The following is a 21,966-nucleotide window of genomic DNA, read 5'->3' as shown; positions in this document are numbered from 1 at the left end:
CTTGCCAAGAGTTCCAGCTCTCAAAGCTGTTGCAGGACTGGTTCCTAATCATAGCTCTATATTCCAGTACTACTCAGCCTGGAGGCTGCATCAACAATTAACTATCAATTGTTACTTCAGCCAGTGGCTGCATCAATTATCAACTATAAACTATTCTTACATCAGCCAGTGGCTGTGCCAACTATCAAGTACCAACTCTTACTTCAGTCAGTGACTGTATTAATTATCAACTATCAATTATTCAATCCTCAAGGGGTACCCCAACCATCATATTTGGACAGTCCTCAACTCTATTTATCACTCAGTTTAGATTCTGCCTAGGAATCGTGACAGCCAGCTAGCTGGATAAAACTTTTTGGCCCTTAACTAGATGAAAAAAATCAATATTGTGAGCTGTGAGGTGGTCAAAATTTACTGAAAACAAGTGGAAATAAATGTTATTGAGGTTAATAATACCGTAGGAACAAAAACAGGCCCATTTTATGTGATTTTAGCTGTTTTTATGATTTGTTTAGAAAAAATCCAGATCCAAAACCAAAACAAAAAACAAAACACGGAAGGACGGTTTTGGCAAAACCAATCCAGATCCAAAACCAGAGGAAAATACAGATCCAAAATCAAAACCAAAACACAGGGTCAGCGCACATCTGTAATTTAAGTGATAATGAGCTTTGATGTTTCTGTAGAATTTAGAAGCAAGATTATAAGACATCCAAGTGTCACCTCATAATACTGTAGTTACTTCTCCTTTTATTGCTGTGGGCAGCACAGATGGTGTAATGGTTAGCATTACTGACTCACAGCACTGAGGTTGAGTGTTCGCTTCCCACTACGATCCTAACTGTGCATTGTTTGTATATTGTCCCTGTGATTGCATTGGTTTCATCTGGGTACTCCTGTTTCCTCCCACGCTCCCCAAAAATATACTGGTAGTTTAATTGGCTCCCAATAAAATAACCCTAGTGTGTATGTGTGTGAGCATGTGGTAGGGAATATAGATTGTAAGATCCACTGGGGCAGGGACTGATGTGAATGGCCGAATATTCTCTGTAAAGTGCTGAAAAATATGTGTGTGCTATATAAATAATTGGTAATAAGTAAATAAATTAATAATGCACAAAGTGTATTAATCAACTACACTACGTATACATGATGTAATGAAAGATCATTCAGTAATTACAGTAAAGAGTACTTTGACAGTTTCCATTATTTTCTGATTAAACATGTTTTCTTGACCTATAGTAAACCTGAGTCATGCAGCTGTCTTGTTTAACCTTGAGCTAAATATTAATCATACAGTACTCATAGCGTGCTATGTTATAAAACAGTGTATTAGTATGACACTGTTCCTACTCCCTCCTCCTCCTCCAAACCTTCCACTCCTTTGGGTTTGCAAATCCTCTCTCTCATGGTCCACCTATGGGACCTACTTGTCAAACCACTTTTTTCAATATCTACACCCACCTCCTCCTCCCCTCTGCTTCCCATTTCATTGGTGTCCCCCAAGGTTCTTTTCTCAGCCTGATTCTCTTCTGCATGTACATTTTGTCCCTCAGTGAGTGCCTTTGACACTACTGCCATTTCCATCTCTGTAATATATATAGAATCAGACAGAATCAGTATGGAATCCCGGCTGCCGCATGGCCGGTAGTTCGATTCCCGGCAGCCCGACAGATCAGCAGAGCACAACGCTGGAAATCCCAATTGTCCCTAAGGTAAGTATAATCTAACCTAACTCCCTAACCCTCCCTAGGGGTGCCTAACCCTAACCTCCCCCCCAAGTGCCTAAGCCTAATCCCCCCTCTAAGTGCCTAACCCTAAACCCCCCCATCCCTGCTACCTAAACCTAAGTCCCCCGGGGGGGTACCTAACCCTAAGTCCCCCCCGAGGGTGCCTAACCCTCCCTCCCCCTAGCCTAACCCTAACCCTCCCGGGGGGGTGCCTAACCCTAAGTCCCCCCGGGTGCCCTATACCCTCCCCCCCGCTGCTGTCCGCTCAATGGCAGCTTTGAGTGTGACCAAGAACTCAATCTGTTAACCATTATTAACGACCAGATTTGACAAAAGATAAACATAATATAAATAGATAAATAGATAGATGAGAGACAAATATATATATAGTTAGACATTATATACTGTAGATAGATAGATATGAGATAGATAGATAAATATGAGAGAGATAGATCGATATATATTATATAGATAGATAAGATATATATATATATTATAAGGGCATAGTCGTGCCCTTATATTAAGGCTTCATCTAAAAAAACGCATTTCTCCATAGAGAATTCTGAAGGGGTGGCAGGGTGTTCAAGGGGCTATACCTCAAAAGCTATAGGAGTGACGGATCTGAAATTTGGCATGGCCGGGTAGAACTGTCGCTCGGTGCTGCATGCCAAATTTCAGGGAAAAAACATTAAAAAATGAGGACATGGGAGTAATCTAAATTTCCAACTGTCACTTTTTTCTGACTGTCAATTAGGAACCTTTTTCTGCTGTAGCCTATAGGGGATTTTTAGGAAGCAAAACTCAGGGTAGGGGGCAAATTTAGACTTGAGGTTTGTTTTATTAGGTAGCTATTGTGCCAGGGTACGTGCTTTTCTGGTTCAGGTAAATTAGAAAGTTACAGTTTTTAAACTATTACCTCAATAATGCGCCATTATAAAGATAGGACTTTTCAACTTTTTGCGGAGCTGCAGTAGGAGCTTCCAGCAGGTGTAGTCATGTTGGCTTCACTTGGGTGCAGCAAGATGGCCATCGTTTGTGGGCGGTAGTGGGCAAAGCAGCGGCGGGGACACGGATGCGACGGTGAGGAGCTCAGTGGAGGAGGGTCGCGGTTGTCGGTGGGGGACATGGGTGTTGGCGGCAGAGGGTCTGGCGGTGGTGAGGGCGTTGGCAGCGGGCCTGGACCCAAGAAGATTCAGACCCCGCCAGCCATTATGCTGAATACGGCAGCAGTGCCCATTTAAAAAATGGCGCCTCAGCGCTATTTTTGAAATTCAAAGATGGCTGCCACTAGTAAATCACGGCTTGCGGCAGCCATCTTTGAATTTTAAAATGGGCGTCACTGCCATACTCGGCAGAATGGCTGGTGGGGACTAAATCGTCTTGGATCCAGGCCCGCCGCCGATACCCGAACAGGCGCCGGTCCCGCAGCTGCCGCCACCTATTTCGTTGTGAGCCATGATTGGCTCGCGGCAGCCATCTTTGAAAATCAAAGATGGCTGCCACGAGCCAATCACGATTCATGATGTCATTGGAGGCAGCGGCACCTGCAGAGGACCATAGAAGCCCTGGTGAGGTGGCAGCCACCCACCAGGTGAAGATGCCGAAGCCCTGGCGGGTTGGCACCTGCCAGGCAAAGATGCCGAAGCCCTGGTGGGTTGGCACCTGCCAGGCAAAGACATCGAAGCCCTGGTGGGTTGGCGCCCACCAGGCAAAGACGCCGAAGCTCCGGCAGGTTTCGCCCGCCAGGCAAAGACACCGGAAGTCCTAGTTGGTGGCGGCCATGCAAAAGAGCTGACACAGGCTGCCACCCACTAGATGAAGAGGCCGAAGCCCTGGTGAGTTGGCGCCCGAGGTGAAAATGCCGATGCCCTGGTGGGTTGGCTCCTGCCGGGCAAAGACACCGTAAGTCCTAGTGGGCGGTGGCCATGGAAAAGAGCTGACACAGGCTGTCACCCACTAGGTGAAGAGGCCGAAGACCTGGCGGGTTGGCGCCCACCAGGCAAAAACGCCGAAGCCCTGGTGGGTTGGCGCCCACCGGGCAAAGACACTGGAAGCCCTAGTGGGCAGCGGCCATGCAAAAGAGCTGACACAGGCTGCCGCTCACTAGGTGAAGAGGCCGAAGCTCTGGAGGGTTGGCGTCTGCCAGGGGAAGACACCGAAGCCCTGGCGGGTTGGCGGCCGCCGGGCGAAGACACCGGAAGTCCTAGTGGGTGGTGGCCATGAAAAAGAGCTATCACAGGCTGCCGCCCACTAGGCAAATACACCAAAGCCCTGGCGGGTTGGCGCCCGCCAGGCGAAGACGCCGGAAGCCGCGAAAAAGAGCTATCACAGGCTGCCGCCCACTAGGTGAAGACATCAAAGCCCTGGTGGGTTGGTGCCCACCAGGTAAAGACTCCAAAGCCCTAGTGGGTTGGTGCCCGCTAAGCGAAGCCGCCATAAGTCCTAGTGGGCAGCAGCCATGAAAAAGAGCTGACACAGGCTGTCAACCACTAGGTAAAGATGTGGAAGCCCTGGCGGGTAGGTGCCCGCCAGGTGTAGACAACAGAAGTCCTAGTGGGAGGCAGCCATGAAAAAGAGCTATCATAGGCTGCCGCCCACTAGGCGAAGACACTGAAACCCTGGCGGAATGGCACCCACCAGATGAAGACGCCGGAAGTCCTAGTGGGCGGCAGACATGAAAAAGATCTATCTTACGCTGCCGCCCACTAGGCAAAGTCGTCGAAGCCCTGGCGGGTTGGAGCCCGCCAGGTGAAAATGCCTAAGCCTTGGCGGGTTGGCGCCCGCCAGGCAAAGATGCCTAAGCCCTTTGGTGGTGGCAGTCATGCAAAAGAGCTTAAAGGCTGCCGTCCCCCAGGTGAAGACCTGTAAAGTAAAATATTACAATATTAAAGTGTGTTGTGTTATTTTAATATTTTTTTTACAGGAGGCAGTGGGCCCTAATGCCCAGCATTCTTGTGGTTTTCCAAGTACCAGCATGCAGGGAGGCATGCTGGGACCTACAGTTCACCTGCAAAAGAAAATATTCTTTAAAATGCACCACACAACACAATCAACCCAGCACCCACCACCCAGTGGTGCTGGGGATAGCCCCAGGCTATCAGCCTGGGCCTGGGGTACCCTGAGGAGGGGGACACCTTTATTGGGGGGGTCTCCAGCTCCTCAGGGATCCCCGGCCTAGACTGACTAGCGGTCAGGGTTGATGCTGTGGCTGGGGGGACCGGATCAGAGCCCAGTGTTGGTTGCACAACGTATGGGGGACCCTTTGTCCCCCGTATTTTGGCAACCAGGGCTGGTTCTGACTATTCCAGTGCTGGTTGTGCTTAATTATGGGGGAACCCTATGTCATTTGTTCCCTGCATTTAAGCACAAACAGGACTGGCTGCCTGTGTTAAAAAAAAAAAAGGCATGGCCCCACCCCCCCAGAAATCAACCAGTCCCGGGTTTTGGAGCCCCAGTACTGGTTGTGCTAAATACAGGGGACAAATGACGTAGGGGTCCCCTGTATTACGGCACACCCAGCACCAGGCTTTTGAGAACCTGTACAGGTTGCCAAAATGCTGGGGACAAATGATGTAGGGGTCCCCTGTATTTGGCACAACCAGCACAGGGCCCTGAGCTGGTCCCGATTCTGGAAATACAGCAGGAAAAATGAATATTGCTTCCCCTGTATTTCCCCAGGGTTGCCTACCCTCCCGATTCGGGCGGGATCCTCCCGATAAACGGGTGCAGCTCCCGCCCCCCCGGAAAGGCAGGCAAGCCTCCCGCCTGCCGCCGATCCCCCGACCACCCCTCCCGATTACCTGATTAACCCCCGCAGCGGGGGGCCGCTGACGCGATTTGCGTCATTTTGGCCCCGCCCCCTGCTTCGCAATGCCTTTTTTTCTACATTGTGTAGCAGGGGCGGGGCTAAAGTGACGCGATCACGTGACCCCGCCCCCTGTCATGCCCGCAAACCGACCTCCGCTCCTTTGGACATGCCCCCTTTTGCCAGCCACGCCCCCTGTTCTGCCGATCTGGCTGCTCCCTCCCGGAAGGAGCAGCCAGATTGTCGGCAAGTATGTATTTCCCAGAACCAGCACCGGACTCCGTCTAGTGGGGGGGTGATGCCACAGCCAGGGGAGCCCTTTCATCAGGCCCCCCAGCAGCAGCATCACCCCTGACCGCTAGTCAGCCCAGGCTGGGGATCCCAGGGGAGTTGGGGACTCCCCCAATATAGGGTTCCCCATCCTCAGGGCACCCCAGGCCCAGGCTGATAGCCCGGGGCTATCCCCGGCACCCCTGGGCGGTGGGTGCTCGGTTGATTATGTATAGTGTGGTGCATTTGAAAATATAAATATTGTCTTTTGCTGTGGAACTACAGTTCCCAGCAAGCCTCCCCTGCATGCTGGTACTTTGAAAACCACAAGTATCAGCATGTGGGGCATTACGGGCTTGCTGGTACTTTTAGTTCCCCAGCAAAAGCAATATTAAAAAAAAATCTCACACACACTGTAGAAAAGTATAATTTTATTAAAACATACATGCACACACACATGTACTCACACATGCACACACTATCTCACATACTCACCTAGTATCTCTGAAGCCAATCTGTCCTCTTCTCCTGTAGATTATCCAATGGATTACCTGCAAAAAAAAATTTCATACTCACCTCCTCCTATGCGTGGATCAGGTCCTCTGCACACAATCCAGGGTCTTGGCAATAAAAAAAAAAAATGGAGATACCCGGACCCACGAACTTTAGTAGTGTTCTACTACCCGAATGACAGCTCTGTTCGGCATTTCAGTCCAGAAATCCCGGTGCGGAGCGCTCATTGGCTTAGAGAGGGAGCCTTCCGCCTCTCAGCCTCTCAGCCAATGAGTGGTTCTAACCATTGAATTCAATGGTGAGAACCGAGCGTGCCCTTTTCAAAAATGGCGCCTCAGCGCCATTTTTGAAATTCAAAGATGGCCGCCTCGAGCCAATCACAGCTCATGACATCATCAACGCCCCACCCCCTTAGCTGGCTTAAATACAGGCAGCAGCGCGAGCCCCGTCTATTCAGTCATCGGCCGGGGAGCTGGAGAGGCCAGCTGAAGAATGAAGATGATGGGAAGCCCTAGATGTGCGGCGACCACGCAAAAGAGCTTACTAGCCGCCGCGCTCAAGGTGAAGACACCGCAGAATCCCTGGATGTGCGTTGGCCGCGCTAAAAAGCTTACTGGCTGCTGCGCTCCATGGAGGTGAAGATGCCGCAGAAGCCCTGGATGTGTGTTGGCCGCGCTAAAAAGCTTACTGGCTGCTGTGCTCCAGGTGAAGGTCCCAGTAAATAAAAGATTTAGAAGACTGTGTCTGTGTGTTTTATTTGAATATTTCTTTTGCAGGGGTACTATAGGTACCAGCATGCCCTTAGTGCCCCACCTGCTGGTACTTGTGGTTCTCCAAGTGCCAGTATGCGGGGGATGCCTGCTGGGTCCTGTAGTACTACTGCAAAAGACAATATTTATATTTTCTTATGCACCACACTATGCATAATCAACCCGGCACCCACTACCCAGCAGTGCTGGGGATAGCCCCGTGCTATCAGCCTGGGTCTGGGTTGCCCTGAGGAAGGGGACCCTGACCCCTTTCGTCGGGGGTCCCCATCTCCCCAGGGATTCCCAGCCTGGGGTGATGCTGCTGCTGGGGGGCCCGGTGAAAGGGCTCCCCTGGCTGTGGCATCACCCCCCCAATAGAAGGAGTCCAGCGCTGGTTCTCAGAAATACAGGGGGATCCCTATGCATTTTTTTCCCCTGTATTTCCAGAACCAGGACTGGCTCAGAGCCCTGTGCTGGTTGTGCAGAATACGGGGACCCCATACGTCATTTGTCCCCTGTATTTTGGCAACCAGGACAGGTTCTGAAAAGCCCGGTGCTGATGGTGCTTAATACGGGGGACCCCTACATCGTTTGTCCACTGTATGTAGCACAACCAGCACTGGGGCTCCAAAGCCCGGTGCTGGTTGTGTTTTAGGGAGTGGGGCTACATTTTAAATTTTTTTTTTTTTTTTTTACACATTCAATTTTTAACAGATGCGTAGATGGATCTCACTGCTGCATTTGTGTATCTGTGACTTATTGATTTTATTTTCTCAGGTGCATACGCACTACCAATGAGCCCTCTGTCACCCACTGATGCCCCCTTTGCACTACACTGCTGCCACTGCTCTGCACCACCACTGCTGCCACTACACCACACGCCTACAGCTGTCTCACACTCTGCACCTCCCAAACCAATCTCCTGTGTGTTGTCCCCTCTTCCACCTGCACTAGTGTAGAATTTTGTTGCCCTTCTCCCCTGCAGGTGGCCCGGTTTGCTCATCCAAACCCTGATAGTTAATACATTTTAAAAAAGCTATGAAATACCTTAGACAAAAAACCTTACGGTTTCATATGTCCCATTAAGGCTGCTTAGACATGATCTGAAAATTCACAAAACCTATTGATTTTCTGCCACTCAAACTCCAAAAGGCATTACTTTGGCAACCCCCCCTCTGTACTGCTTAAACTTCCCTCCTCTACACGCCTTTGTGTCTCACCTATCCACGCTGCTGTGTCTTCTCCCCCCATCCACAGCACTTTTATCCCATCTGCACAGATCTATTCTCTGCTTTGACCTCAGTTACATAGACTGCATGTGTGTATTCCAATGAGCACACAATTCTGTGAATTAGCAGCTCCACCATTTTGTGAGTGACAGCAATCTCATTCTGTGAGAGTGGTGAATCTGCCGTTAACCACAGGGTGTGATGACATACCATATCTGTATTGTGCAAAGAACATGTCCATTAAGGCGTCAGCCTTAATGATCATAATTTCATTGCTTTTTGGAGTTTGAGTGGCAGAAAATTAATAGGTTTTGTGAATTTTCAGATAATGTCTAAGCAGCCTTGATGGGACATGTGAAACCATAAGGTTTTTTGTCTATGGAATATATAATATATATATATATATATATATATATATATATATACATACAGTATATATGAGATAAATAGACAGGCAGAGAGATAGATATGAGGGAGATAGATATGAGATAGACAGACATAGATAGATAAATAGTTAGATAGTATATAGATAGATATATAGAAAGATGCATACATAGATATTATATAGATAGATAAGAGATAGATAGGTAGATAGATAGACATGATATAGATATAGATACCCCCCCGAGCCCCCCCGATCCGAGTCCGATCCGAGTCAGGCTCGACTTTTCCCGCCTGACTCGGATCTGACATCGAGGCAAAACGTCATCATCCCGCCTTCCGAGTCTCGCGGGTTTTGGATCCTATATAAGGTACCCGCGTCGGCGCCATTTTCTCACTCGGCTGTGGACAGTGAAGAGGGAGGGTGGGAGTTAGTGCTGTGTAGTGTAGTGTAGTGTAGTGCTGCTGTTGTCCACTACTTCAAAGTCCATAGGGGCTGGCTGTGTTGTGCTGTGCTGCTGTTGTTAATAGGGGCTGTGTCCACTACTTCAAAGTCCATAGGGGCTGGCTGGACTGTGTTGTGCAGTCAGTTCCAAAGTCCTGTGCAGTGTCCCAGTCCTAAAGGGGTGCTGTAGTGTTGTCCAGGGGGTGCTCTGTCCATCAGGGGTGCTCCCCCCAAGTGCTAAAAAAATAATATATTTTCTGTGTTTGTGAATTGTGTGCGCAGTAGCCGCACGTGCATCAACAAAGTAGTGCCAAGCGTGCGCCTGTGTCATAAGTAAAGGGCCGGCTGGCTTGACCGTTAAGGGTGCTGTAACCCCCGAAAGTACACTCCAGTCCAAACCAAAAAAAAAATTATTTTCTGTGTTTGTGAATTGTGTGCGCAGTAGCCGCACGTGCATCAACAAAGTAGTGCCAAGCGTGCGCCTGTGTCATAAGTAAAGGGCCGGCTGGCTTGACCGTTAAGGGTGCTGTAACCCCCGAAAGTACACTCCAGTCCAAACCAAAAAAAAAATTATTTTCTGTGTTTGTGAATTGTGTGCGCAGTAGCCGCACGTGCATCAACAAAGTAGTGCCAAGCGTGCGCCTGTGTCATAAGTAAAGGGCCGGCTGGCTTGACCGTTAAGGGTGCTGTAACCCCCGAAAGTACACTCCAGTCCAAACCTAAAAAAAAATTATTTTCTGTGTTTGTGAATTGTGTGCGCAGTAGCCGCACGTGCATCAACAAAGTAGTGCCAAGCGTGCGCATGTGTCATAAGTAAAGGGCCGGCTGGCTTGACCGTTAAAGGGTGCTGTAACCCCCGAAAGTACACTCCAGTCCAAACCAAAAAAAAATTATTTTCTGTGTTTGTGAATTGTGTGCGCAGTAGCCGCACGTGCATCAACAAAGTAGTGCCAAGCGTGCGCCTGTGTCATAAGTAAAGGGCCGGCTGGCTTGACCGTTAAAGGGTGCTGTAACCCCCGAAAGTACACTCCAGTCCAAACCCAAAAAAAATTATTTTCTGTGTTTGTGAATTGTGTGCGCAGTAGCCGCACGTGCATCAACAAAGTAGTGCCAAGCGTGCGCCTGTGTCATAAGTAAAGGGCCGGCTGGCTTGACCGTTAAAGGGTGCTGTAACCCCCTAAGTACACTCCAGTCCAAACCAAAAAAAAAATTATTTTCTGTGTTTGTGAATTGTGTGCGCAGTAGCCGCACGTGCATCAACAAAGTAGTGCCAAGCGTGCGCCTGTGTCATAAGTAAAGGGCCGGCTGGCTTGACCGTTAAAGGGTGCTGTAACCCCCGAAAGTACACTCCAGTCCAAACCAAAAAAAAATTATTTTCTGTGTTTGTGAATTGTGTGCGCAGTAGCCGCACGTGCATCAACAAAGTAGTGCCAAGCGTGCGCCTGTGTCATAAGTAAAGGGCCGGCTGGCTTGACCGTTAAAGGGTGCTGTAACCCCCGAAAGTACACTCCAGTCCAAACCAAAAAAAAATTATTTTCTGTGTTTGTGAATTGTGTGCGCAGTAGCCGCACGTGCATCAACAAAGTAGTGCCAAGCGTGCGCCTGTGTCATAAGTAAAGGGCCGGCTGGCTTGACCGTTAAAGGGTGCTGTAACCCCCGAAAGTACACTCCAGTCCAAACCAAAAAAAAAATTATTTTCTGTGTTTGTGAATTGTGTGCGCAGTAGCCGCACGTGCATCAACAAAGTAGTGCCAAGCGTGCGCCTGTGTCATAAGTAAAGGGCCGGCTGGCTTGACCGTTAAAGGGTGCTGTAACCCCCGAAAGTACACTCCAGTCCAAACCAAAAAAAAATTATTTTCTGTGTTTGTGAATTGTGTGCGCAGTAGCCGCACGTGCATCAACAAAGTAGTGCCAAGCGTGCGCCTGTGTCATAAGTAAAGGGCCGGCTGGCTTGACCGTTAAAGGGTGCTGTAACCCCCGAAAGTACACTCCAGTCCAAACCAAAAAAAAATTATTTTCTGTGTTTGTGAATTGTGTGCGCAGTAGCCGCACGTGCATCAACAAAGTAGTGCCAAGCGTGCGCCCGTGTCATAAGTAAAGGGCCGGCTGGCTTGACCGTTAAAGGGTGCTGTAACCCCCGAAAGTACACTCCAGTCCAAACCAAAAAAAAATTATTTTCTGTGTTTGTGAATTGTGTGCGCAGTAGCCGCACGTGCATCAACAAAGTAGTGCCAAGCGTGCGCCTGTGTCATAAGTAAAGGGCCGGCTGGCTTGACCGTTAAAGGGTGCTGTAACCCCCGAAAGTACACTCCAGTCCAAACCAAAAAAAAATTATTTTCTGTGTTTGTGAATTGTGTGCGCAGTAGCCGCACGTGCATCAACAAAGTAGTGCCAAGCGTGCGCCTGTGTCATAAGTAAAGGGCCGGCTGGCTTGACCGTTAAGGGTGCTGTAACCCCCGAAAGTACACTCCAGTCCAAACCAAAAAAAAATTATTTTCTGTGTTTGTGAATTGTGTGCGCAGTAGCCGCACGTGCATCAACAAAGTAGTGCCAAGAGTGCGCCTGTGTCATAAGTAAAGGGCCGGCTGGCTTGACCGTTAAAGGGTGCTGTAACCCACAAAGTACACTCCAGTCCAAACCAAAAAAAAAATTATTTTCTGTGTTTAGCCGCACGTATATATCAAATCGATATAACATAAATGGAGGACCAAACTTTCTCCGATAAAAATAAAATAGAGAAAGATCAAGAACCACTTCCTCCTAGTGCTGAAGCTGCTGCCACTAGTCATGACATAGACGATAACATGCCATCAACGTCGTCTGCCAAGGCCGATGCCCAATGTCATAGTAGAGGGCACATACAATCCCAAATGGCAAAGTTCAGGAAAATGACCTTGAAAAAGACATTTAAATCAGCTGAAGAGAAACGTAAACTTGCCAATATGCCATTTACGACACGGAGTGGCAAGGAACGGCTAAGGTCGATCCCTAGTATGTTCATGACTAGTGGTTCAGCTTCACATGACGATGGAAGCCCTCCTCCCACTAAAAAAATCAAAAGAGTTAAGCTGGCAAAAGCACAGCGAAGAACTGTGCTTTCTAAGAAGATATCACAAATCCCCAAGGAGAGTCCAAGTGTGGTGGTGGTTGCGATGCCTGACCTTCCCAGCACTGGACGGGAAGAGGTGGCTCTTTCCACCATTTGCACGCCCCCTGCAAGTGCTGAAAGGAGCACCCACAGTCCACTTGCTGATATGCAAATTGAAGATGTCACTGTTGAAGTACAACAGGATGAGGATACTGGTGTAGCTGGCGCTGAGGAGGAATTTGGCGAGGAGGATTCTGATGGTGATGTGGTTTGTTTAAATCAGGCTCCGGGGGAGACAGTTGTTGTCCGTGGGATGAAAAAGCCCATCACGGTCATGCCTGGGCAGAAGACCAAACATTCCACCTCTTTGGTCTGGCAATATTTCTATCCAAATCCGGACAACAACTGTCTTGCCATATGTACCATATGTAAAGGTGAAATAAGTAGGGGTAGGGACGTCAACCACCTAGGAACATCCTCCCTTATACGGCACCTGCAGCGCGTTCATAAAAAGTTACTGTCAAGTTCAGAAACTTTGGCTAAGACCGTAAGCAGTCCAGGGACACCTAAATCCCGTTGTCCTGTTGTATCCAAGCGCCTGCAAACCACACCATCAACTCCCTCCTCGTCAATTTCCTCCTTAGTCAGGATCGGAAGTAGTCCTGCAGGCCATGTCACTGGCATGACTGACTCTCCTATCCGGGATTCCTCTGGAGGATCCTGCATTGCTACGCCTACTGCTGCCGCTGCTGCTGTTGCTGCTGCTGGGAGTCGTTCATCATCCCAGAGAGGAAGTAGGAACACCACTACTTTTACTAAACAATTGACCCTCCAACAGTCCTTAGCGAGGAGGATGAAGTACGACAGCAGTCATCCTGAAGCAAAACGTATAACTGAGGCCTTGACTGCTATGTTGGTGTTAGACGTGCGTCCGGTATCCGCCATTAGTGCAGTGGGATTTAGACAATTGATGGAGGTAGTGTGTCCCCGGTTCCAAATCCCGTCTAGATTCCACTTCACTAGGCAGGCGATACCGAGACTGTACAGAAACGTCAGAAAAAGTGTCCTCAGTGTCCTGAAAAATGCCGTTGTACACAATGTCCACTTAACCACGGACATGTGGACAAGTGGAACAGGGCAGACTAAGGACTATATGACTGTGACAGCCCACTGGGTAGATGTATCACCTTACGCAGCAACAGCAGCAGCGTCACCAGTAGCAGCATCTCAGAAACGCCAGCTCGTTACAAGGCAGGCTACGCTGTGTATCACCGGTTTCAGTAAGAGGCACACCGCCGACAACCTCTTAGAGAAACTGAGGGAAATCATCGCCCAGTGGCTTACCCCACTTAGACTCTCCTGGGGATTTGTGATATCTGACAACGCCACCAATATTGTGCGGGCATTACATCTGGGCAAATTCCAGCACGTCCCATGTTTTGCTCACACAATAAACTTGGTGGTGCAGAATTTTCTGAAAAGCGACAGGGGCGTGCAGGAGACGCTTTGGGTGGCCCGAAAAATTTCTGGCCACTTTCGCCATTCAGCGACTGCGTGCCGAAGACTGGAGCGCCAGCAAACACTCTTGAACCTGCCCCGCCATCACCTGAAGCAAGAGGTTGTGACGCGGTGGAACTCAACCCTCTATATGCTTCAGAGGATGGAGGAGCAGCAAAAGGCCATACAAGCCTATACATCCACCTATGACATAGGCAAAGGAGGGGGTATGCACCTGACTCAAGCGCAGTGGAGAATGATTTCCGTGTTGTGCAAGGTTCTCCAGCCCTTCGAACTTGCCACACGTGAAGTCAGTTCAGACACAGCCAGCTTGAGTCAGGTCATTCCCCTCATCAGGCTTTTGCAGAAGCAGCTGGAGAAAGTGAAGGAGGAGCTAAGACGGAGCGATTCCGCTCGGCATGTGGGACTTGTGGATGAAGCCCTTCATTCGCTTTGCCAGGATTCCAGGGTGGTCAATCTGTTGAAATCAGACCACTACATTTTGGCCACCGTGCTTGATCCTAGGTTTAAAGCCTATGTGGTGTCTCTCTTTCCGGCCGACACAAGCCTGCAGAGGTGCAAAGACCTGCTGGTGAACACACTGTCAGCTGAAGCGGAACGTGACACGTCAACGGCTCCTTCTTCATTTTCTCCCGCAACTGGGGCTGCCAGGAAAAAACTTAGGTATCCTAAGCAACCCGCTGGCGGTGATGCAGGGCAGGCAGGACCAAGTTTGGACATCTGGTCTGGACTGAAGGACCTGGCAACAATTTCTGACATGTCTACTGTCACTGCATATGATACTGTCACCATTGACAGAATGGTGGAGGATTACATCGGTGACAGCATCCAAGTAGGCATGTCAGACAGTCCATACCTGTACTGGCAGGAAAAAGAGGCAATTTGGAGGCCCCTGTACAAGCTGGCTCTATTTTACCTGAGTTGCCCCCCCTCCAGTGTGTACTCCGAAAGAGTGTTTAGTGCAGCCGGGAACCTTGTCAGCGAAAGGCGTAGGAGGTTGCTTCCACAGAATGTGGAGAAGATGATGTTCATCAAAATGAATTATCAGCTCTTCCAGGGAGACCAGCCTCCAGAAGGTACAGAGGGACCTGTGGTGGTGGATTCAAGTGGGGACGAGTTAATACTTTGTGAGGATGAGGATGTACACACTGAAGAGGGTGAGGAATCGGTGGATGAGGAGGATGAGGATGACATCTTGCCTCCGTAGAGCCAGTTTGTGCAGGGACACATTAATTTCCAGCTTGTTTTGTGGGGGCCCAAACGAACCAATCATTTCAGCCACAGTTGTGTGGCAGACCCTGGCGCTGAAATGATTGATTTGTTAAAGTGTGCATGTCCTGTTTATACAACATAAGGGTGGGTGGGAGGGCCCAAGGACAATTCCATCTTGCACTTCTTTTTTTTCTTTGCATTATGTACAGTTTGGGGCCTAGTTTTTCTAACTGCCATCCTGTCTGCCACTGCAGTGTCACTCCTAGATGGGTCACGTGTTTGTGCCGCCCACTCGTGTCGCTTAGCATAGTCATCCAGCTACCTCGGTGCAACCTTTTGGACATGAAAACACTATTGTGAGGTGTGAGGTGTTCAGAATAGACTGGAAATGAGTGGAAATTAAGGTTATTGAGGTTAATAATAGCATAGGAGCAGAGAAACCAACAAATTCTGTGATTTTAGCTGTTTTTATGCTTTTTAAAAAAAAAATACAGATCCAAAACACAAAACCCAGAACCCAAAACACGGAAGGGTGGTTTTGGCAAAACCAATCCAGATCCAAAACACGAAGAAAGATCCAGATCCAAAACCAAAACACAAAACACGAAAAGTGGCCGGTGCACACCCCTAATATATAGATAAATAGAAATATATAGAGATAAGATATTGATAGATAGATATGAGCAATATAGATAGATATGAGCAATACAGATAGATAGATAGATAGATAGATAGATAGATAGATAGATAGATAGATAGATAGATAGATAGATATGAGCAATATAGATAGATAGATAGATAGATAGATAGATAGATAGGAAATAGATGGATAAATAAGAGAGATAGACATAATATAGATATATATGTATATAGATATTTAGAGAAATAGATATGAGATAGATAAACATGATATAGATAGATAGATAGATAGATAGATAGATAGATTTGAGAAAGATAGATTGAAATGATATAGCTAGATAGATAAGAGATATATATGATATATATATATATATATATATAAAACTATGAGATAGATAGACATATATATATGAGATATATAGTTAAAGTATATTGATATGAGTATAGATAGATAGACATGAGATAGATAGATAGTCATGAGATAGATTGATAGACATGAGATATATAGATAGATAGAAATGGGATAGATAGATAGAAATGAGATAGATAGATATTATATAGATAGATAGATAAGAGATCAATAAATAGATAGAAAGATATGAAATAGATAAATAGCTATATATTATATAGCTAGATACATAATATATAGATAGGTAGATAGATAGCTGGACATGATATAGATAAATGTGAGATTGATATACAGTATATATATATATATATATATATATATATATATATAGATACATAGATATTATATAGATAGATAAGAGATAGATAGATATATAGATAAATACATAGATATTATATAGATAGAGTATATTGATATGAGTATAGATAGATAGATAGACATGAGATATATAGATAGATAGAAATGAGATAGACAGATAAATAGATAAATATTATATAGATAGATCGATAGATAGATAGATAGACATGATATTGATAGATATGAGATAGATAGATACAAAGGAGTTACATAGACACAGAGCCGGCCCTAGGCATAGGCATTATAAGCAAATGCCTAGGGGCGACTCAGCATACTAGGGCATTCCAGGGCTGAGCAGCGCTCTGCGGCTGCCTCTGCCTGTCTGTCCTGCTCCTCCCCCCGCCACCGCCTGCCCTTAGTCAGAATGAGCTTCTGTATAGAAGCTCATTCTGACAGTCTATAGGAGGAGCTAAGATGGCCACGGGAGGGCACTGAGTAACAACTCATGGCTCCGCCTCCGCCTCCATCTTGTCCCAGCCACAGCCAGCCATTGTGAATGACGCAGGCTGCTGCCCACAGCGCAGGTAAGGCAAGACTTAGAGATACACTGTCTGTCTCTGAGTAAACACAAATAACAATAAAGCACAGCCAGCCACAGCAGTCAGCATCATTAAATTTAGCTGAGGGAAAGGCTTGGGGGCAAAGAGTGGTTTTGTCAGAGCTGCGCCTGATGGGGGAGGGGGGTAGTGGTGTAATCTATCTGTATGTGTATAAATATGTATATGTGTGTGTGTATATATATATATATATATCTCAACATCAACAATAGGAAGTGGCACTCCTCAATCCAAAGAAAACGGAAGTGTATATACTTAAGCCACTTTAATATGTGATGCTGTATGCCGAGATCCCATGATGACGGCACTTGGAATAAATACACAGGCAGGCTGGATTACCAATGTTTCAATGCCTCAAGTGTTGCATTTTTATCAGGGTCAGCACCCTGATGAAAATGTGACATATACAGCATTGAAACATTGGTAATCCAGCCTGCCTGTGTATTTATTCCAAGTGCCACCATCATGGCATCTCTCTCTATACACATGGTAGGGGGCACCAGCCAAAATTTTGCCTAGGGCACCAAATTGTCTAGGGCTGGTTCTGCTTAGACAGATGGATAGATATATAGATAGGAGATATATAGCTAAATAGACATGATATGTATAGATAGATAAATAGATGGATATAGATAAGATATTGATAGAGTAGCTGTCATCTACCGTCCCCCTGGCCCTCCCTCCAAGTTCCTTGACAACTTTGCTTCCTGGCTCACTCACTTTCTCTCCTCAGACGTTCCCTCTATTATCCTCGGTGATTTCAATATTCCTATTGATATCCCCACAGAATCTGCTGCCTCCAAACTACTCACCCTCACTTCCTCATTTGGACTCTCCCAATGGACCTCCTCACCCTCCCATGCGAGTGGGCATTTGCTTGATCTGGTATTCACTCACCGTTGTGATATTTCTGCTTACTCCAATTCCCCATTCCCCCTCTCTGATCATCACCTCCTCTCTTTTAACCTATCCCTCTCTCCTTCCCCTCCACTACCTCCGAAAGCCACCATCACTAAGCGTAACATTGAAGCCATCGACACTGTTTTATTTTCTTCCCTACTTGACTCACTTCTCTCCCCTATCCTCTCTTTCTCCTGCGCTAAACAAGCTGCTTCCCTATACAATGCCTCCCTTACTTCTGCTCTTGACTCTGTTGCTCCGGCAATCACTACTCACCCTCGCAAATTCACACCTCAACCCTGGCATTCCAAATGCACCAGATACCTGCAAAAATGTTCACGAACCGCCGAGCGACAGTGGAGAAGATCACGCTCTCAGGCAGATTTTCTCCATTTCAAATTCATGCTGTCATCCTACAGTGCTGCCCTTTCCCTCTCTAAACAGTCATATTTCAAGAATCTCATCTCCTCCCTGTCCTCAAATCCCCAGCGTCTCTTTTCCACCTTCAACTCCCTCCTCTGCCCACCCCCTCCTCGTCTCCCCTCCTTGCTCTCTGCCACTGACTTTGCTACCTATTTCACATCTAAAATTGAATCCATACATCTGGACATCATATCCAACCAGTCCCCCAGCTCTCCACTTCCTCCTTTCCCGGATCACCCCTCCCCATCCATTTTACAGACTCTGACATCCTTCTCCCCTGTGACTGGAGAGGAAGTTAAGGCCCTTATCCAGTCCTCCCCCCCTTCCACCTCTCCCCTCGACCCTATCCCCTCCCACCTCCTCCGCTACCTCTCTCCTTCTGCCTGCTCCCATCTTGCCCACCTCCTTAATCTCTCCTTCTCATCTGGCACTGTTCCTTCTGCATTCAAGCATGCCCATGTTTCCCCCATTCTTAAAAAACCTAACCTTGATCCTAACATTCTCTCTAACTACCGTCCAATCTCTCTCCTCCCTTTTGCTTCCAAACTCCTTGAGCGTATTGTTTACAACCGCCTCACCACATTTCTTTCCTCCCACTCCCTCCTTGACCCTTTTCAGTCTGGCTTCCGTTCTCTCCACTCAACTGAAACTGCCATCACAAAAGTCAGCAACGACCTCCTTGCTGCCAAATCCAAGGGCCACTACTCACTGCTCATTCTCCTTGATCTCTCTGCTGCTTTTGACACTGTGGACCACCCTCTACTGCTGCATATACTTCACTCCCTTGGTCTACGTGACACTGCTCTCTCCTGGCTGTCCTCCTACCTCTCTGACCATTCCTTCTCTATTTCCTCTCATGGCGACTCCTCCCCCCCACAGCCTCTTACAGTAGGTGTTCCCCAAGGTTCTGTTCTTGGACCTCTCCTATTCTCTCTCTATACGTCTTCTCTAAGTAAACTCATCAGCTCTTTTGACCTCCATTATCATCTCTATGCTGATGATACTCAGATCTACCTTTCCTCACCTGATCTTTCCCCCTCTCTACTGACTCGTATCTCTAACTGTCTCTCTGCTATCTCTTCCTGGATGTCCCAGTGATTTCTCAAACTTAATATGTCTAAGACTGAGCTGATAGTCTTCCCACCCTCCCACATAACATCATGTCCCACTATTTCTTTATTAATAGATGGCATTACTATCTCATCTAGCCCCAAAGTGCGTTGTCTTGGAGTCATCCTGGACTCTTCCCTCTCCTTCAAACCACACATTCAGAACCTCTCGCAGTCCTGTCATTTCCATCTCAAGAATATTTCCAAGATCAGTCCCTTTCTCACCCAGGATGCTACCAAAACCCTTGTACATTCACTGGTCATGTCCAGATTGGACTACTGTAACCTTCTCCTAGCTGGCCTCCCCAAATCCCATCTCTCTCCTCTCCAGTCTGTGCTCAATGCTGCTGCTTGGCTCATCTTCCTCTCCAAACGCTCTACATCTGCCTCCCCTCTTTTGCAAGCCCTCCACTGGCTCCCATTCCCTTTCAGAACCCAATTCAAGGCTCTTACACTCACTTACAAAGCTCTCACCCATTCCTCTCCCATTTACATCTCTGATCTCATCTCCCTTCACTCTTCTGTCCGCCCTCTTCGTTCACTTAATACACGCCGCCTTTCATGCCAATTGATTGCTTCCTCCCACTCCCGCCTCCAAGACTTTGCCCTTGCTGCTCCTCACCTTTGGAACTCCCTCCCTCTCCCTATCAGACTCTGCACCTCTCTACCATCTTTCAAATGAGCTCTTAAGACCCACTACTTCATTAAAGTCTTCCAGCTCTCATCCTAACTTGCTGCTACATCTTCCTTTCTCCCGGCCAACCCCATTCTGTGTCACTCCTGTTTGTCTTCCCTTCCCTTAAAGAATGTAAGCTCTTTCGAGCAGGGCCCTCTACCCTCTTGTGCTTCTCCCTACTGTAATTTAATTTATCTCTTACTAGCCACTAGGGCAACTAACACTTGGCTGCTTATGCGGGCGTTAATGTCACTAATATAGCAATGTTTATCCATGTCCTGTATTGTATTGTATTGTAAGTCAATAGTTACTTTTTTGTCTATGTACTTTGTAAGGCGCTGCGGAACACTTGTGGTGCCATATAAATAAATGATAATAATAATAATAGATGAGAGATAGATAGATATAAGCAATATAGATAGATAGATAGATAGATAGATAGATAGATAGATAGATAGATAAGAGATTGATAGATGAGAGATAGACAGATACATAGATAGATAATTAGATAGATCGATAGATAGGAGATAAATAGATAGATAGATAAAAGATAGATATATAGATAGACATAATATAGATATATATGTAAATAGATATTTAGAGAAATAGATATGAGATAGATACATAGATAGACATGAGATAGATAGACAGATATATAGATAAATAGATTTGAGATAGATAGATAGAAATGATATAGCTAGATAGATAAGAGATAGATAGATTGATAGATAGATATGAGATATATAGATAGATAGATAGATAGATAGATAGATAGATAGATAGATAGATATGAGACATATAGATACGGTATATTGATATGAGTATAGATAGATTGACATGAGATAGATAGATAGACATGAGATATATAGATATAAATGAGATAGATAGATCGATAGATAGATAGAAATGAGATACATAGAAAAGATTGAGATAGATAGACATGAGATAGATAGATAGATAGATAGACATGAGATATATAGATATATTTATATGAGTATAGATAGATAGATAGATGGATATGAGATAGATAGACATGAGATATATAGATATATTGATATGAGTATAGACAGACAGATAAATAGATAGAAATGAGAGATAGATAGATATTTCACATTTTAGATAATGTAGTTATCTTTTAAAAAAATTCAAAAAAGTACTGCTTACACCTTTATCACTAGATTCTACCTGAGGGTATCTGTAGAGTCCCAGGATATTGGCGATAGATATAGAGTGCGTAGAAGAGGCAGAGCCAATGAAAGAGCTGAGAGGAACATTGTGAAGACACCGATAGTTCGGGATGGCCGTACCGTGTCCTGATAACACTTGTAGAGTCGCTGCTGTGTTCATATTTATCACCCCACAAGAGTCATACCACTGAGCTCCCAGGGTTACATTAGGTAATAACCTCCCATCTTTGTTGATCTCCTCTACAGCAAATAAGAAGGCTTGAAGTTGTTGAAACAAAGATAAATAAAACCTTGAAACATAAAGATAAAATAGTTTAATTAACAAACACTTATATAGGCAGAATATTTTCTGGGGAAAATGTCTTCTGTATGTATGTATGTATGGGATCGATATGAATGAAAACCGTACCTATGTCCCGCGGTTCAAATCCCGACGCCGGAAGACCAGCACCACTGAAAATTCTGATCGGTAAGTACACTAACTATCCTTATCCCCCCCTAACACTAACCCTCCCTTAGGGGTGCCTAACCCTAACCTCCCCCCCTAGTGCCTAACCCTAATCCCCCCTAAGTGCCTAAACCTAACCTCCCCGTCCCTGCAACCTAAACCTAACCTACCCGGGGGGGTGCCTAACACTAACCTCTCCCCGGGGGTGCCTAACTCTAACCCCCCCTTCCCCTAGCCTAACCCTCCCAGGTGGGTGCCAGACCCTAAGTCCTCCCTGGGAGCCCCTAACCTAACCCTCCTCCCCCATGGCTGCCCACGCCC

The 21,966-nt window shown here is 46.7% G+C and overlaps 1 protein-coding gene across 1 annotated transcript in view; it reads right to left on the bottom strand.

Annotated features, from left to right (window-relative positions):
* The window catches only part of LOC148505896 (extracellular calcium-sensing receptor-like), a 71,196-nt gene that overhangs the window by 40,172 nt on the left and 9,058 nt on the right, over positions 1 to 21,966 (bottom strand). The window contains exon 2 of the mRNA XM_088447617.1: positions 21,196 to 21,487. Coding sequence (XP_088303743.1) covers positions 21,196 to 21,487 — 292 coding nt within the window. The remainder of the gene's footprint in view (positions 1 to 21,195; positions 21,488 to 21,966) is intronic.

This window comes from Taudactylus pleione, unplaced genomic scaffold, assembly GCF_031769625.1.
Source record: "Taudactylus pleione unplaced genomic scaffold, aTauple2 ptg000435l, whole genome shotgun sequence".
Lineage (NCBI taxonomy): Eukaryota > Metazoa > Chordata > Amphibia > Anura > Myobatrachidae > Taudactylus > Taudactylus pleione.
This window is presented reverse-complemented; position numbering and strand designations above follow the sequence as displayed.